The following is an 18,929-nucleotide window of genomic DNA, read 5'->3' on the forward strand; positions in this document are numbered from 1 at the left end:
TGCAGTACGAGCGACCGGAACTTTAAAGCAGTGGCCAACACTTTGAAAAAGAAATGAGTGGCCAGGTCACAAGATGCAGAGCCAAAGCACCACCCATATGAGGAGGAAGATGGAAATGGCAAGGCTGGGGTGTGTGTCAGTCCGTAGTGAATGCTAGGTTAACACGCATAGCATCCTGGGTTTAATGCCCGTGCCTGGTTGCACATACCGGTAACCCAGCAGTTACACCGTAGACACAGGAGAGTAAGTTCAAGGTCATCCTCGGCTACATAGTAAGTTTGAGGTCAGCCTGGGCTAAAATGAACCCCTATCTCAGAAACAACAGCAACAAACCTTACTGACTTCAGCATCCTTGATTGATAGTCTGTGATCTCCTAGTCCCACTCCTTCTCCTCTCTCTCTCCTCCCCGCCGTCCTCAAGTACCCCGATTGGCAGGATTCGCTAATGTCCACACGTGTCTGAGGCCCTCAGCAGAGTTGCTTCCAGCACATAGTCCAGGGCCTGGTCTGCATAGCCAGGACCCTCCTGAGCTCCACAAACCAAAGCTGCCCATCCTCCTCCAGGTTATCACCTGGGGTTTGTTAGGAACTCTTGAGATGACACCCATTGCACTGTCACTGGGACAAGGCCCTGCCTAATCCAGGCCACGAGCTGCAGGGCTCCTCACTGTCTCATTCTGAGCCAGCCCAGGGGTCCTTGAAAGAAAACACAAACCAAGGACAACCTGGGGGCCTCTGGCATTGATCTTCCCCTGCCTGGGGTATGTGGGAGAGGGGAGGTAGAGTCGGGCCTGTCTTCCTCTCCCCCCTCCCCCACAGCCCTCCACCTCAAGGCCTTGAGCTCCCTGGAGTCACTGAAGACCCATGCCGTGTTTGAAGGTTAGCCGAGAATGAACTTCACGAGGCAAATATTTGGCATTGCACAGGATAGAAAAGATCACTAGAGAAGGCTGGGAATGGTTGCCTCCGGACTCTGTCCATCCCATTGATGTTAGAAACTTGAGAGCCTCTTAGAATGTAAGAGAAGGGAGGATCTCTCACAGCCAGGGGCTTGGGCCAGAGGTTCCGAGGGCATCTGCAGGAAACCTGGGTCCCTTGGGCCAGGGCCACCTCAGAGAGGAGTGCAAAAGAAAGATGGAGACTGAGAAATGGATGTCATAAGGCTAACTCGGTAGCTGTTGGTAGAGTGCTCATCTGACATGCAGGAAGCCCTGGGTTCAAGTTCCCAAACCCCATATGGCGTGCAAGAGGACACATGCCTGGAATCCTAGCACTGGGGAGGTCGGGATAGAAGAACCAGGGATTCCAGGTCATTCTGGGATGCATATAAGTTTGAAGCAAACCTGAACTACATTGAGAGAGGAGAATGAAAGCCCAGGGAAGCCAGATCCACAGGACCTGGCCTCACTGAACCACCCAGCCATGGTAAGTGTGTGGACTGGGGCAGCAGTGGCCCCCTTGCCTCAGGACACTGGCGCCCCAGGCCCTTCATATGCACTTCTCCCTTTGGTCACTTTCATTCTTCCATCCAAAAAACTATCTCAGGGCAGGGCTAGGAAGACGACTTGGTCCATGTGTTTGCCACATAAGCATGAGGTCCCCAGGATCTATATATAGGCCAGGCCTGCGACCATAATCCCAGGGCTGGGAACCTGTAGTCAGGGGGATTCTCCTGTACGTGTTGGCCAGGTAGTCTAGCCAAATTAGTGAGCACTTAAAAGGGGGTGGGGTGGGGTCATACAGCCTGCAGAGCTCAGATAGAGGCAATTTGTCAGGATCTGTATGTCTACAATCTGATAAGCTAGCAAATGGGTGGCCTGTGACCAGGGCCCCTGTCCTGGTGGGATGACCTCAGCAGGGTGGATCTGGGCTCTCTGCTTCACCCCCCACTCTTTGGGAAGCAAGGGTGTGTGATTCAGGCAAGGTCTGTGAGGCTGCAGAACTAAAGGTCTCTACGGGGTACCTGAGGGTGGCTGTGTCACAGTAACTACTAAGGTCACCACCTCCTCGCATTTGAGATTGCTATGGTGTCTGCTTACCCTCTAATGACAGGATCTGAACTTGTTCCCTGAGTCCCCTGGTGGTGAGCACAGAGGTCTGGGATGTGGGAGAGAGAGCTCACTTCCCAGGTTGTACAACTCCCTGGAGGCTTAGCTGGGACTTTCAAATTTTTCATTTATTCTCCAGCCCCATTCGTGTGTGTGTGTGTGTGTGTGTGTGTGTGTGTGTGAGATACAGCATGTGTGTGGAGACCATCTCTTTGTACTATGTGTGACTCTGGGCTCAAACTCAGGTCAGCGAAGTTGGCCTCAAGTACGACAGTACTTTTGAAAAGCCAAGAGCTCCAGCTTTGGAACATCAGCAGACCATAACTGGTTGGGGACTGGAACAGTAAACAAATTTGTAATTCACCAATTTGCTAATTGCCTTTCAGCTGGTCTTCTGCCATCTCTTCGAGCTTCTGTGTGACATATGTGTCAGGCGAGGGCTCTGGGAGTATAGGAAACAGGCCGTGGGGACTCCTGGCATCAGAACTGGACACCTGGACCAAAACCTCTCCTCCCAGCTGCCCACTGCCCCAGACATCACACAAGGCAGAAAGCCTGTGGCACTCTCCATCTTTTATTGTTTTAAACTGTACATGAATGGAAAATACTTAAGACAGCCAGTCTGTGGGGGGATTTGTTTGGTTTTAAGTTATTATGAAACAGAACCTACGGAGGGCTTTATTAAATAAACTAGAGATGAGGGCTTACAGTTCACACCCCAACTCCACCATTCATTTATTTTACTCTACCTTCTGGGTGTGTACAGACAGAAAAGACACAACTAAATAAAAAAAATCATTTATACCCTGAAACGCTGGCAGGCCACTCGAAGGATTGTGTAGAACGTCTACCTCACAGAAGATGGTCTCACCATCTAATAAAAATTAAAACTGATCCGCTGGCCTCTTTGGTTCCAAAATTATGTATAATACATTTAACTGTATTCATTTTTCTGCAACTATAAAAATAACTTTTTTTTCAAATGGCAGTTTCTGACTAACCATGCAACTAGACCAGTGCAAACATTGAAAGCAATCATTCGCTTAGAAAAGAAGCAAAAGATTTCATTTCAAGTATAAAAATATAAAAGAGTCGTACGAGTCCAGTTTCGCCTAGTGTGGGTCAACCCTTTAAATTGCATAGTTCACGTGGCACTCGGACATCCACGAGGACAGCCACGTCAGCTCTTGCCCCAGGGCCACTTCTGGACACACGTAGACCTGCAAGTGCTATTGTAGTGTGCATTCACGCAGGACCGCAAGTGCTTTGTGGAGCAGGCGAGAGGGCGAGCAAAGTGGGCAGGAGCCATGTCTATGGACAACCCTGACGCCGGGGCCCACCCACAGGGGCAACTTCTGCGAAGCAACTGAAAGCTCTCCCTCTGTCTCCAAGACCAGCTGAGCGGCGACTCAGAGCACCTCCGCTCTACCACTGCCGCCCTGGCCTCTTCCCCTTGCCTGGTGACCATCCCTGCCATTCTCAGCACAGCACTAGGGAGGATGTCCCCAGCAAAGGGCACTGATTGCAACCTTTTTCCTTTCCCTCTCACTTGGACTCACTTGGCCTCTCCGCTTCAAAGGTCATATCTGATAGGCTCCTTGTCAACTATGCAACTTGCTCAAACGAGCTGCCAGTTGTTGGAGATGAGTTTAAAGCATAAAATTAAGACCCTTCTTCTCTCCCTCCCCAAACACCCCTGAAAACAAATACTCACACATGCGCACACGCGTGCGCACACACACACACACACACACACACACACACACACACACACACACACACGTCACGCTGGGAACCCCAGTGACAGACAGTCAAAGGGTCACTGTCCCTGCTCCATGGTCTCTGTGGCAGGCGAGTCCCTCCAGGGGTGGCACAGCTCTGCTGGCCTCGATCATGGGGGATGCCAGGCGGGGAGTGAGCAGGCAGGACTGTGCCAGGCGCTGCGGTCAGAGACACATGGCCCTCCACCGCCTGCGCTCCCAGCCTGCTTTTCCTCATGGTGGCTCTCTGGCTCACTCGCTCTGTGTCCTCTGTCTTTGTGTGCTTTTATGTGTGCTCAGAAGGCGCGATTCCGAGTGCCCGGCCAGCTGGTGGGAATGGTGACTGCTCACCCCATTCTTTCTGACTGACAGGCATTGGTAGCTAAGCTGCCATTTGTCACCGCATCCGTTTGCTGGTATCCCGGAGGCTGCTGTGTGGGTGGCAGACCGCATGAGTCTGGCTATGCGTGTCTATGTGTGCAGTTAGGAGTCTCTGGTGTCACGGAAGGGTTCTCCCTCTGGCTCTGACTGGTTTTCTATGAAGCGGGGAGAACGTTATTTCAGGCCTCTCCCTGGTACTCTTCAAGGCCCAATGGAACAACCACACTCAGCCCACCTGCCTCTCCTGCTCCGCCCCCGCTGCCTCTGTCAGGCGCAGCCACACTCCTCCACGATCATGTTGGGCACATCCCGCTTGACAATGTTGTACTCGTCGTCAAAGTAGAGCATAGACATGGAGCTCAGCTTGGTGGGGATACAGCAAGAGTTCACGGGCCCAGGGTTCAGGCCACGCATGCGGTACTGGTTCACCACAGCCGTGTGGAAGGAGGAGGCTGAGCCAGGGACCCCAGCCAGGTAGGCTGGGCAGCTGCCCTCACAGTAGTTCCCGTAGTAGCCAGTGGGCGCGATGATCCAGTCATTCCAGCCGATGAGCCGAAAGTCGATGAAGAACTGTTGCCTACAACAGAGGCTGGTCCGCCCGTCACACTCTAGGCCCCGTTTGCGGATTCGATGTCTGCTGTCACCCAGTCGGGCCTGTACCACCACGAAGGGCCTGTGTGACTCCTCACCTGGGTCCACAAACACAGGCACCACGGCCAGCTCCTGGCAGCTGTCACACTGCACGTCCAGGTTAAGACGTCTCTCGCCTCGCTCAAACAAGGCCTGGATGGCCTCTGTGATGGGGAAAGTATGCCAGCCGCTGCGTTTTAGGTCCACCTTCTTCTCCACCACATTCCACCTGTCACCGTGACCCTGTTCTTGGAAGTACACCTTGACCCGTACCTTCCTCCGGCTGCCCTTCTCCAGGACATAGGGCAGCAGTTTCAGGTACAGCCACAGACTGGCCTGCACCACAAATAGGTTCTGGTTGCCTTCGTTAGAGACGAAGAAGTACAGGCGGACCCGGGAGGAGGCCAGGCCATCTGTGGAGGCAGGAAGAACAGGCCGAGTTAATTCCAGGAGAACACAAGGCAGTGGAGAGGGAACTCTGCTGTGTGGTGCTGGGATGAACATTCGCCACAGCTGGGAAGTGTTACTGACCAGAAATACCATTCCTGGGGCCCTGGTTTCTGCCATAACCTGCCAGAGGCAGAGGAAGCACTTCCCATTGAGAAAACAGGACCAGGGTGGAGCCAGAAGGTCCAGACCTATAAAAATCCTTGCCTCACTTCTCCCAGGCTGGGACTCCCTGGAGACTGGATTGTCAGGCCTCACATCTCAACTTGTCAGGAGGCCAAAATCTTAACAAGTTGTTGTGGGTCTCTGAAAACAAAACTAAGATCCCAGGGAGGATTTGGAGGTAGGTTATTTAAATGGGGCTGCTGCTGCATCTCCTTCTTTCTTGTTAACTCGAGTCATTGCTAAATCGGGCTGAGCCATCTACAGCCCCTTTCCAGAGTTTACCTAAGCATGATCCAATCCAAGCCACTGCAAAGAAGCAAGCTCTGCTGAGATTCTGACAGTGTTCGTCCTGCAAGCTGCAATGTGCAGCCCCTGTTTCCAAGGAGTCCCATGGGACAGAACAGGCGGTCTTGGAAATGCAAGGTCCAATCCTTTGACCAGACCCTGACTCTCAGAAGGCAGCAGTTTGAGAACTCTAAGGTGGTGGGGTTGTGGTTCATCTCAACAATTCAGTTCAGCCAGAAGAATGGTTCTGCCAGAATGGATGTCCCTTTCTGGAAGAACATTCCATCGACCCTTCCCTCTGACAGGCTCTACCTATTCAGCAGACATGGCTGGTACTATCAAACCTCCCACCAACCTTCTCCCTCCCCCAGCCCCTTCCTCAGTTTTCACTGGCTCCTCTCATAACACTGACATCTGACTTTGAAAAGGGTGAAGCCGCAGCCTTAAAAGCTGGTCTTGGCCGAGCTGCCTGTGACCTGAATCTGTTATTTATAAGTTAAAGAGCTGGCTCTGTGAATCGGACCAGAAATATAACGGCCCCCGCTGTCATTTTGTACCACCAGGACCAAAAGGCCTCTCCACCTTCCCGAGTCACGTTTCCCTTCTGGGCCCCAACGCACCTTTTAATCCAAGCCCTCTAATTGCATGTCGAGCTTTCCCTGACTCTGGCGGACAGCTAAAATGGCAATGTATTTCTTTCTAAGCACAAACCGGCCTTGATTGTCTCTGCCTTTCTCCACACCCGGCCATGCAAAACTTTTCATCCCTTTTTATCCAGGCAGCGGCACAGGCAGGGTCTGCCTGATGCCTGGGAGAGTAGGGGGGCATTTGCAACCAGGAGCATAGCTGATCCTCCCTCCTCTTCCCAGGCTCCCTGCTTGTCCCCCACCCTGACTACATCGGGCTTCCCCCTCTGCGACCTTCTCTGCAGTCCCCTCTGCACAAATGGAGCTGAGCTCCCAGCACAAAAGCCAGCCTGGCTCATTCAAGTCCTGAAAAGGACAGCGGATGTCTAAAAGCACTTACACCGTTTCTGCCCGGGAAATTTTCCTCCTTTCTAAACTTCCGGACGATATTTTTTTTTCTTTTCTTTTTCTCTGAATTTTATATTGTATTTAGATAGTGGACAGAGATTTGCAACATGGAGCCTAGGAGGACGTTGGAGAAAGGAATCCCACTCTTTGTTAACTACAAACTCTCCTTCCCGAACCGGAGAGGGCTGCGGCTGCTGCCAGGCAAGCCTAAAGGCATGAGGCTGTTCCCGAGCCGCGTCTTTGCGTAAATGATGGACCTGTTGAGAAGCTGTCTTCTGCCGACTCTAGTCTCTAGTGCCCACACAATCGGAAGGGAGGTTGCCTAGCTCTCCCCACCGATGCTTCAGCAATCCTGGCAAGCCCATGCCGCCGGGCAACGCAAGCGGCCCCGGGGGCCTCTCACGCAGGCTCTCTCTCTCTCTCTCTCTCTCTCTCTCTCTCTCTCTCTCTCTCTCTCTCTCTCTCTCTCTCTCTCTCTCTCTCTCTCTCTCTCCCTCTCTCTCTCTCCCTCCCTCTCTCTCCCTCCCTCCCTCTCTCTCTTTCTCTCCCTCCTCCTCTCCTCTCCTGCCCACGTATATCAACAAGCACACACATCTCCATCTCTACACTGCTAAGCCTACACTCGGATCGTGGGAAACAAAAACATTAAGCAATCACTAAGCAAGTGCCCGCAGAGCCAGGGCTGCGCGCATCTGCCGGGAGAGGGACGCGCGCCCAGAGGCGCTGGGGCCCAATTTCCGTGATCCAGGATGAAGGGCAGGGTGCTTCCCAGTTGCTGCAGGGAAAGGGAAGCTGGAAAGGATCTGTATTCTGGGTGCGCGTTATAGGAAAGGATCGCCACCCGGGGACACAGGCAAGGCCACCGCAGAATGGTCCAGCCCGGAAAACCTAAATGCCCTCAGGGCGTGAGGGCTGCAGAGGTGCTGAAGGCACTAGGAGCTTCCTAGGAGAGGGAAAAGGGGGGGATCGCGGCCGCCTCGGGCTTCCCGGTGGCCGAACCCACCTGTCTCTGCAAAGCTGATGATTTCAGAGACGCGCTCCTGGCCGTCGGCGCCCGGGCTGGCGTGGCCGTCGAGGTGCGGGATCTCCACGCGGCCGTCCTCGCGCACCTTGCCGGCGTGCAGCTTGCGCAGGGCCGTGACCATGGCGGCCTTGGGGACAGCGTGCGTGATGTTGGGCCGGCCCCGCAACTGCAGGCGGCTCAAGATGTGTCTCTTCACCGCCTCCAGGAAGTCACCGTCCACCCGGCCCAGCTCCTCTGGCCGCCGGAAGCCGCCGCCGCACGACGTACAGGTGTCCTGCGAGCCACCCGGAGCTCCGGGTGGCGGGGGCGGGGGCGGTGCAGCGGGCGACGGCGGGGGTGTGGGAGAGCCCCAGGCTTCAGGTCCCAACCAGCCGGCCGCCAGGAGCAGCAGGCAGGCGGCCCCCAACGCCCGACCGGGCAGCCCGTCCATGGTGCGCCGCTGGCGACGAGGGCGCCCGCCGCGAGGCGAGGCGAAGCGAGCTCAGGGCCGGGCTCCGGGCTCCGGGCTCACCGCCCCGCCCCGCCCCCGCCCGGGCCTCCGCCCGCCCGCCTGCCGGGAGCGCCGCCGCCGGCTCGCAGGGGGAGGGGGCCGGCCGGGCCGCGGGGGTTCCCGCGCGGCCGAGAAGGGGCGCCTCGGGGACCAGAGGGGAGCGCGGGCTGGCGTTGGGGGGGGGGGGGACCGCCGGGTCAGTGGCGCGCGGGCGTCTCGGGGCGCCTAGGCATCTGCAGCCTGCCCATCCTCTCCGCGTCGAGGGCCACCGCAGCCCCCCGATCGGGGTGAAGTGAAAGCGAGGAGCGGCGGCAGCGGCGCTGGCACGGTGGCTTGGCTCGGCCGGGCTGGAAAGGTGGAGGGAAGAGGCAGCAGCGGACGCAAGTCGCTCTGGAGACTGAAGCGAAGGTGCCCGGAGCCCCCCGGGCGCGGCGCTGCGGAGGGCGCTGCGGCTGGGGCCCCGCGACCGCACCTGAGCGCCTCGCCCTGTCGCTGCTCGCAGCGAGGACACGGCCGCCCGAGGCGGCTGCGGTGACGGGCAGGTCGTTCTCCCCTGCTCCGGGCCGGCGGGAGGAGAGCGCGCTGCGGGGGAGCGCCGCCGCGCGGGCCCCTCTCACAGGCGGCGCCGAGTCCTCCTGGGCGGCGGGCCCTGCAGTCCTCCCAGCGCGTCACCCGGCAAAGTTGTCTCCTGGCTCCCCCGGGCGCCGCATCCACGGGCGGGCGGGCCGCGGCGCGCTTCTCCGGGGCCTCCGCTGCTCCCTGCTTCCCTGCGCCTGACTGCCTGCGCGGGCCGGCCGGAGCGGCGGAGGAGGGAAAGGCGGTGGCAGGGCCCTTCTCACCGCTGTCTCTCCTGCCTGCCGCGGCAGCGGCGGCCAAAAGTCTCTCTGTGTCCCCGGGATCGAGTGCCCTGGCTCGCGCTCCCACTGGCACACGCCGCAGAGCCGGGGCGAGAGCGAGTCGGCGGTGGCGGTGGCACAGCGTCCCCGCGCCCAGCCGTGACTCGGAGTGCAGAGCGCGCCCGAGGAGTTCTTCGCTTTGCCTTCTCTTCCTTTCCACTCCCTGTTCCTTTTTCCCGAGGGGTAAAAAAGCCGCACAATCTCCGTATGTGCGCGCGCGTTGAGATAGACGTTGGCAGGAAAAAAAAAGGGGGGGAGGAGGGAGGAGTGTCGTCCGGGCCGTGCAGGAGGAGACGGTCCGCGCCTCCCGCTCGGGCTTTTCGGGGGCGGAGGGGGAGGCGGATTCTGCAGGTCGCTGCTGCCTGATCCTCCTCCCACCCCCTCTTCCCTCCGTTCTTTCCCTTTCTGCCTTGGCGAGGAGGGGCGAGGAAGCTCTCTCCTCCCCGCCTCCCCCCCACCCCCGCGATGCCAGGCCACTTTTGCTACCTCGAAACTTTCCCACCACGTGAGTGCTCCAGACCCTCGCCCCATGGGGCGATGGATAAATGGCACCGACGTGCTCCGGGAGGAGGATCCCGGAGCTTCTGGACACCCCTTATTAGGGGCCACGCAAGCCTTTCCTCTGTCCCAAACGGTGGCCTTTCACAACCGGGACGAGCGACCCTCACTCGCCGCTGCTGCCCCTAGAGCCTTAGAGGGACGATCTTTCGCTATCCAGCCAGGGAGGTGGGGGTGGGGGTAAGTTCGAATGCAGCAGAGAAGAGATGCGGGTGTATGCCCCCCTAGGGCTGCAGCGCCCTCTTCTAGCGTCCCAGGCCGCCATCCCAATGGGCGATGGGTTAACCCCCTAGGCTAGAAAAGCAAAGGAAGCGGCGGCCTCTGGAGTCTTGGCCAGCTCTGTCATAGTAGTCGGTCAGAGGGTCTGCCTGCATTGCAAGGAAACCCATCTTTGGGGATCCAAGGTCTCTGGAGTCCCTGGACTTGCCAGACTGTTGGGGTCTCCACTGTCCAATCCCGGTCTTGTCACACTTAGCCTGACAAACCTAGATTCTAATGCGGGGGTCAGGTCAGGTACTACCCACTTTGAATCCAGTCCAGCCTCACAGAGCCCTGCCTCTTTCTTAGCTGTAAAGGGCACTGTGACAGCGCAGCACACTGGCTCTTTGGGAGGTCCAAACAGACTATAGCAACCTCGCAGAAGCAGATATAGATGGTTCTAGGGTACCCTTCTGTGGCTGCCACGATGGGTGGGAGTCTGCCTCCTAGTCCCGACTAGAGAACCCCAAGTGTAACACCTTCTTTCTGTCCCTCTTCCCGCCCCTATCTGGGTCTGGGACAACAATGCCCACCAGAACACACAGCTTGCAACCCCCACTTCCTCCACCCCGCGACTCACTTCCCAGAAAGCTTACCCACACTAGCTAGGCTCACCTAACGACAGGCAAGACGGGGTAGAAGTGTGTACATGGTTTCCTTGGAATTGGGACAACCCCCCCCCCAAAGAGACTTGGGGAGGGGGTTCGTTCCACCAACATCCATTGCTTCCTAACTTCCCAAGGCAACCCTACGCTGTGGACCTTAGCCAGAACTGCAGTTCCGCGGAGGCACGAAAGTCTGGGAGCAGAGCGCCCCCTCTCTCCCAGTGGGAGGAACGGACCAGAAGTCTGCGGGGCAAAACTAGGGCGGGTCTGACTTAGCTAACTCTGAGTCTGAAGCAGGAATCCCTACCCCGTGCCCCCTCCCCGCCTCAAAATCAAGAAGATAACAACCCCTCCGCCCTATGGGGACCCATTCTTTGCTGTTCCTGTCCTGTGTCCTTCCCCCACCCTTCCAGGGTCCAGTGAACCCTTGGGCAGCAAAGAGATGTTCCTGGCAGCCTGGGACAGACAGTCCATCCTGAATATGGTCCTGAGCCTACCTGCCCCACCTCAGGCTTTTGTGTATATCTTCTCTCCAAGTACAACACACACTCTGACCCTCTGGCTCCTTCTGTAACCAGAACCACCCACTATTTGTCTAATTTGTTCTTGGTGTTTACGATTTCGCCCAGTCTTTCCTCCTGGGTGAAGCCCTCACTGGCCCTCTGTGCCCCCCGAGGAAGTGAATTATCTGATTATGTGCCCAGTGCCTGGCTGGCTGCCTCATTGCCTGACTTAGCTGTAGCACAGGGGCTAGGTCTCACGGGCCCTGTCTAGTGCCAGACCTGACAGATGACCAGGGAGGGCTTATGAAGGAAGGACTGATGAATGGAGAGAAGTCATTAAGCCAATGAAAGGTTTAATGCCCCTTCCCCTCCCCCAGCACCAGCCATGATACCATCTTTATCACCAGCCTCAGGGTCTGGACAGAGCTAGGGAGAAGAAAGGACAGTGGCTGTTTGCCTTCAGGAACTTGAGGCAATCTGCCTGTTGACCTGGTACCAAAGAGGCAAAAGCCACCCTGTCCTTGCTGGTGGGAGGAGGGTCCACGCTTCCAGTCCTGCTGCTAGTCAACTGCCCGGAGGGAACTGGGTCAAGGGTAGTCAGAAACCATCTGCTGGAGAGGCTGGGATTATCCTGCCCTCTGCTGATCCCCCAGCCCACAGAAGCTGAGGGTGTAAATTGAGTTCTTCCAGATCATCTTGGGGGGGGGGGACACACATCGCTTCTAAAGGGGAAGGACTGAGTTCCTGTTGCTTTGAAGCCTCATTTAGAATCTGCCTCAGAGCTTCTGCTGGTGACCTCAGCATTCAGTCTTGGCCAGGGTTATGTCTGTGCCTGTCAACTTTGAATACAATAATGTCCATCAGGGCTGTCACCAAAACACCCCGGGAGAGGACTGCACAAGCAGGCCACCCCCATATAAGGTTCTGGCTTCTTGCCCCTATCAGACAAACACAAAGGCAAAAGCAAGGAGAAACAAAACATGGTGGCAGGTGGGCGTGGGTACATCGAAGGTAGAGGAGGCTCTGTGTGTGTGTGTGTGTGTGTGTGTGTTATAATCCATGCTAAACATCAATTTAGGACAGACAAACCCGTCAAACAAACAAGGCAGACCATAAAAAACAAGACTTTGTGCCCAGGGATAGCTTGGCGGGTAAGGTGCTGTGGTGCCAGCAAACCTAAGTTTGATCACCAGAATCCATGAGCTTAGAGTTGATCATGGGCTAGGGCTAAGCAGAGTCCAGAGGATGGGGTGTTCCCTCACAAACAGGAAGCCCTGGGTTCCATCACACCAGCCAGACGTAGTGGGGCACACCGGTAACCCCAGCCAGGGAGGTAGAGACAGAAGAACCAGAAGTCAGGGTTGCCTCCGCTATACAAGGAGTTTGAGGCAAGCAAAGGCTACATGAGACCCTGTCTCAAAAACAAGCAAAACAAACAAAAACCCGGGTGTGGCAGCACACGACTAGAACTCCCAGATGGAGAGGCAGACAGGTGGATCCCTGGAGCTCAGTAACCAGCCGGCCTGGCCTACTCAGCCAGTTTCGGCCAGTGAGAGATGCTGACCTGTCTAGGAAGAGGAGGTGGAGGGTATCTGAGGAAAGACACCCAAGGTTGACTTCTGCCTTACACACACATACACACAGAGGGGGTGGGGTGGGATGTAGGGCTCATTTGCAAATACTGAGAACCCAGGTGCACTGTACTTGGCCACACAACCCCTGCAGTGTGTGGGGAGGGGAGCACAAGGCCCTTGGCTAGAGGCTGGGTTTGGTAGGGTTGGACTCAGGGACTGGCCTTCACTTTGTAAGTACTGGCAGAGAAGCCACTGTAAACCGCGCTAGCCTATACCATGCTTCTTTGGGACAACTTTGGCTGTGTGCAAGGTGCCGGGCACAGGCCTGCAACAGCTACACCAGGACCTCCAAGAGGCAGAGAGCCAAGGCTGGTGTGTGTGTGTGTGTGTGTGTGTGTGTGTGTGTGTGTGTGTGTGTGACCGTGTGACTGTGTGTGTATGTGAGTGTGTATGTGTATGAGTGTGTGAATATGCATGTGTGTGAATGTGTGTGAGTGTGTGTGAATGTGTGTTTGAGTGTGTGTATGTATGAGTGTGTGTGAGTGTATATGAGTGTGTGAGTGTGTACGTGTGTGGGTGCATGTGGGTAAGAGTGCACATACAAGGTAGAGGTCAGAAGATAAGCTGGGGTGTCATTCATTCCTTAAGCATCTTCTGCCCTTTGTGATGGGGTCTCTGATTGGCCAGACTAACCAGCCCACAAGCTTCCAGGGCTCTGCCTGTCCACCCTGCCCTCCCTGTTGCTCTTTCACATGGCGTCCAGATATCTGAACTCACCCTCACAAGAATCCTCACATTTGAAAATCTGTGAACCTAAGATGCAGGCTGACTGAGCTATTTCTCAACCTCAGGGAAAGAACCATGCGGCTTGTTTGTAAGAGACTGGAGAGCTGGCTTGGGAGCTCACAGGGCTGTGGCTCCTCTGATCCAGCAGTTCACAGCTGCTAGCATCTCCAGGATATCCAATGCCTCTGGCCTCCTTTGGTACGTCCCATAATGATGTACACACACACACTCGAACTCTTTCGCTCGCATGCACGCGCACACACACATACACTAAAATTACTCAAAAGAGTAATAATTTTTTAAATGTCAGACATCCAAGGATGCCATCTATGGTCTCACCAGGACAGATGAGACTCATTTTCCAAGGCCACAGTGGACCTAAATCTTGGGTTCAAGGTCCAGAGACACACAAGCAAAGAACTGGTCCCTCCGCAGTACCCACCCGAGGCCTCCCTGTGCCCAGCTCAGAGCCTGTCCCATTGAATGCTTCACTTTATCTCAAGGGATGACTTAGGAGCTGTGGGGCCCACATGGGCTTGATTGACACTCTCAAAGGCAACAATGTGAGTCACCTACACAGCCCCTGGGTTCCTATGCCCACAGAAGGCTGCCACATGTCTGCTCCAGCCTCAGCATACAGCCTCAGCATACAGCCTCAGCATACAGCCTCAGCATACAGCCTCAGCATACAGCCTCAGCATACAGCCTCAGCATACAGCCTCAGCATACAGCCTCAGCATACAGCCTCAGCATACAGCCTCAGCATACAGCCTCAGCATACAGCCTCAGCATACAGCCTCAGCATACAACCTCAGCATACAACCTCAGCATACAGCCTCAGCATACAGCCTCAGCATACAACCTCAGCATACAACCTCAGCATACAGCCTCAGCATACAGCCTCAGCATACAGCCTCAGCATATACAGGAAGTGCCTCACGCTTTCCACCTAGGTAGAATTTGTTTGCTTGCTTTTGTGATGAGGTGTCATACAGCCCAGGCTGACCTTGAATTCAATAAGTTGCTTAGGGTGACTTTGAACTTTTGATCTTTCTGTTCCTGGCTCCCATGTACTGGATTACAGGAATAATGGGCCACCATTCCTCGTTCACGTGATGCTGGTGATCGAAGCCAACACTTCCTGCACAGTCACTGAGCACTCTACAAACCGAGCTATGTCCACTGCCCTATCTAGACAGACCCTCACTGTCTCACATGTAGCCTAAGCTGGCCAGGAATGTACCAGACGAGGCTGGGCTCGAACTCACAGAGGTCTTTTTCGTTAACAGACTTGTCATCTAGACTGTCAATTTTGAGCTGGTTTTCTCTGCTCTTGAGCCCAAACCCAAGCAAGTCCCACTACTTACTATTGAGAACCACCCAAAAACACTGTGTGCGGGAGACCCCAGAACCTAGAAGGAACGGGCTTGGAGAAAGCACTCCTTGGCTTCCCTAACAGCACTAGCTGGGTGCAAATGGGATTTAATGTGCTTTAAACACTCGGGAAATATTTCCACAGCAGGCCCCTGGGAATGACTGTCCAAGTTGATATATATTTTTTTAAAGAGCCACTAAATATTGCAATTGGTCAGTAGCCCACTTCAAACTGCTAATCACCAATTCTCTGTAGCACAGAACTCCTCTCTGTTCATTCAGTACAGAGAATGAACTAGTCAGGTGTGACAATGACAGGTCTGTAATCATAGCATTAACATGGTAGAAGCAGGAGGGTCAGAAGTTCAAGGCTAACCTCAGCTACTGAGGGAGTTTGCGGCCAATGTAAGTTCCATGACACCCTGCCTCTACAGACAAACAGATGGGGAAGGGATACCCAAGATGGCTCCATGGGCATGAGCACGTTCTGCATGAGTGTGAGGACCTGAGTTCAGATTCGAGCACCCACATGCAAAGCCGGACATGGCCACACTGCTCATATAACCTCAGTTCTAGAACCAGGAGGGTAGAGACGGAGAAACCTGGAGACACACTGCTCTGCCCGTCTAGCTTCAGTGAGAGACCCTGTCTCAAAAGAACAATAGAAAAGGACAAAGTCAGGCTGGCCTCTGTACTTACATGCACAGAGGAGGGGACCTGCACATGTATACTTGGGCATTCACGCACACACACACACATATATATACACGAGAGGGGGAGGGGAGGGGAGGGGAGAGGGAGAGAGGGATGAGCTGACCCAGTGGCTAGGGACCTAATGATCCAGCTCCAGACCCAAACTGTCCATCTCCTGTGCCCTGGACCAACCTTCAGCTCCTTCCACACAGCCACTGAGCTGTCCTACCATAATGTAGGCTGGTGCCATTTTATCGCAGCAGTGACTTCTCTGCCAGCGCTCGGAGCATGAATGTCAGGTAGCTGAGCCCAACCCTGCCAAACTCACCTTCTAGCCAAGGGCCTTGTGTTTCACACCCTGCAGGGGCTGTGTGGCTGTACTTGGTTCTCATGCCCTAAGGTTTAGTGTGTGTGTGTGTGTGTGTGTGTGTGTGTGTGTGTGTGTGTATGTGTGTGTGTGTACACATATATACTTGCACATGCAGACAGCGTCCATCTTATTTTGTTCCATTAGAATTGAGATGGGAGGGGCAGGCAATGGTGGTACACATCTTTAATCTCAGTACTTGTGAGTACTCTGGGCAGGCAGATCTCTCTATGAATTTGAAACCAGCCTGGTCTACACAGAGCAAGTTCCAGAACAGCTCAGGCTATACAGAGAAACCCTCTCAGAAAAAGAAGAGGAGGAGGAGGAGGAAGAGGAGGAAGAAGAAGAAGAGGAGGGGAGGAAGAGGAGGAAGAAGAAGAAGAGGAGGGGAGGAAGAGGAGGAGGAGGAGAAGAAAGAAGAGGAGGAGGGAGGGAATGAAGGGCAAAAATTGACACAGGCTTCATTTCCCAGAGCCCCAGCCTCCCAATAGGTGCCTAAAATGATATTAGTTTCAGTTCCTCTCCATCTGTGGCCTTTACGCTGGACTGATCACTGGACAGGCATCTCCTTCATACAACTGCCCTCTTCCCTCTCCAGGCCTAGAGCTCAAGAAAGAGGAATGCCTAGGACATACGGTTCTACAGAAGGCCCTCCTCCCTCTGTACCAGTTTACAGTTAGAGAGAAGAGGGAAATGGAAAGGCTTGAACACCAGGTTTTTCTAAATGGTTAAGTGTGTTTCTATCTAATCAGACATTCCCTCCTTGATTCGGGGGGTACAATGTTGCAGTTCTGGCCCATTGAGACACGAACATGTATTTTATGCTTTCTGTTCAACTGGTAAAAGATTCTCAGACTCAATTAAGCATGGTCAGGACATGTAAAGATGCTTGTAAAGCAAGTCTAGAGACAAGTTCAACCCCCCAGAACCCACACAGGGGGGAAGAGCTGACTCTGACTTCAGTGCTACACACACCTGAACATACGTACATACATACGTATATACATACATAATACATGTAATTTTAAATCTTTTTTACATTTTAAGTATGGTTGTACTTGCTCATCCCAGCACTTATAATACAGAAGCAGGCAGATTTCTCTGTTTCAGGCCAGCCTGGGATACATCGTGAAATCGTCTCTCAAAAATAAGTAAGATGCTGGAGAAATGGCGTGATGGGTACACTTGCTCTTCCAGGGAATCTGGGTTCTAGTCCTACCATCGGCATGGTAGCTTACAACCTTCTAACTCCGGTTCCAGGGGATCTGACATCTTCTGGCTTCAGCAGCACCAGGTACCCACATGGTGCACAGACATAAACGCAGGCAAAATACCCACACACAGAAAATAAAAATTTCAAAATTAATTAACAAATGACTCAAATAAAAAGTATTTAAGAGCCCAGGGTCCAGCATCATCAATACTCCGTTGTCTACCAGGGACCGCCCAGAGGTTCCCACAGATATGAGGATCTGAGGTCTTGCCTTGATGTATCTATCCAGAAGAAGGAAAGAGGTGGGCGGGAAGAAGAGGAGGCAAGGATTAGGTACAAAGCGAGGACGTGAATCATAATAGATCCTGGGTTAAGGATGTGGCCCAGTAGAATGTTTGTGTAACAGGCACAAGGTCCTGCACTCAACCCTTAGTACAAAGTGAGGTAGCCAAGTGGTACACCCCTATAATCACAGCACCTGTGAAGTAAAGGCACAGAAATAAAGAGATCAAGGTCACTCTAGGCAATATAGTGAGTTGGAGGCCAGCCTGAGCCACCCTGTCTTTTACAACTTCACAAAACATAGCCAGGAAATAATGGCTCACACCTTTAATCTCAACACTCAGGAGGCAGAGTCAGGAGGATCTCTGTGAGTCTGAGGCCAGCCTGCTCTACAGATTGAGTTCCAGGACAGCCAGGGCTACACAGAGAAACCCCCCTCTCTCCCCTCCCCTTCTCTCCTCTCTCTCTCAAAGAAAGAAAAATACAGAACGTGAACACAGATTTTACTCTTGTCTCTCTTAGCTTGCCTAAGCCTTCTCGTACAACTTTCTGCTGCCTCAAAACTAGCAGCAGAGAGTCAGGAAGTGCACTCCATTTAAACACAATCCTGCCAGCCCTTGGTTCTCACCAGACCCACAGGCAGACCCTGTGTTACCATCCTGTGGGTGTGTGCATAAGGCAGTCATACCATTTGATACTGGGGCTCATTAACCATCTGGAAATTAGATGCAGAGCGATTCAGACACACATAGCAGTGGTCACCCACTGCCTGCTCCATGAGGAAACGGTCTGGCTTCTGGGCCCTCGGCGTGACTAAGGCTCACTCTGACCCCCGATCTGTCTTCCCAGCATGCACCTTTGTTTTGTGTATACAGCTATGCGTGGATATATAAAGCCCAATGTCATGTTCAGGCACCACTTCTCGGGCATCATCTACGTTGCTTTCTGAGACAGGGTCTCTCACTGGCCTGTAGACTAAGCTGTCTGCTCAGTGACTCCCAGGGTTCATTGCTTCACTATGATGCCTAAGTTTTTTTTTTTTTTCACATAGACTCTGGGACTCAATCCCTGGACTAACAAGGCGAAAGTTTCTCACCTCCCCCCACACCCCCAAACTTCTTCCCCAGCCCCAAACCACACACTTTAACTCATTACACGCTTGTGTGAAGAACCTGGCATCTAGGTAAAGAACACTGTACACAGTACTGGCGACCGTGACCCTGGCCTGCCTGAAGATCAGATATCTGCCAGCCAGGCAGGCAGCCTTGGGTCACCCTGAAGGCCCAGGCGTAGGAGAGGTCTTGCTAATGCGGTGTTCGCAGAGAGAAAGAGAAGAAACGGGGCTGTGGGTAGAGATCCCTGGGACATTCTGAGGGTTGGCGTGACCTTGGCAGAGGTAGAAGCCAGCCAGTCAGGGTCAGGAGGAATGTCTGTCTGCCAGGGTCTCGAGACAGCGCTCTTCAAAAGGGTAGAATAGGGTCGTGATGACTTCTGAGCTTCCCGGCCAGCCTGGGCCACTGGCTCCACTACCTTGTGCATTTATTCTTGACATGAAG

At 54.2% G+C, this 18,929-nt stretch overlaps 1 protein-coding gene across 1 annotated transcript; it reads right to left on the reverse strand.

Annotated features, from left to right (window-relative positions):
- Positions 1-2,641: 2,641 nt before the first annotated feature.
- INHBB (inhibin subunit beta B) lies at positions 2,642-8,204 on the reverse strand (the record flags this gene model as incomplete). Its single annotated transcript, XM_080917711.1, has 2 exons — positions 2,642-5,232; positions 7,754-8,204. 2 exons carry the CDS (start codon positions 8,202-8,204, stop codon positions 4,457-4,459), a joined length of 1,227 nt encoding a protein of 408 aa, XP_080773837.1. The 3' UTR covers positions 2,642-4,456.
- Positions 8,205-18,929: the final 10,725 nt, after the last annotated feature.

The sequence above is a fragment of the Micromys minutus genome, assembly GCF_963924665.1.
Source record: "Micromys minutus genome assembly, chromosome: 6".
Classification (NCBI taxonomy): domain Eukaryota; kingdom Metazoa; phylum Chordata; class Mammalia; order Rodentia; family Muridae; genus Micromys; species Micromys minutus.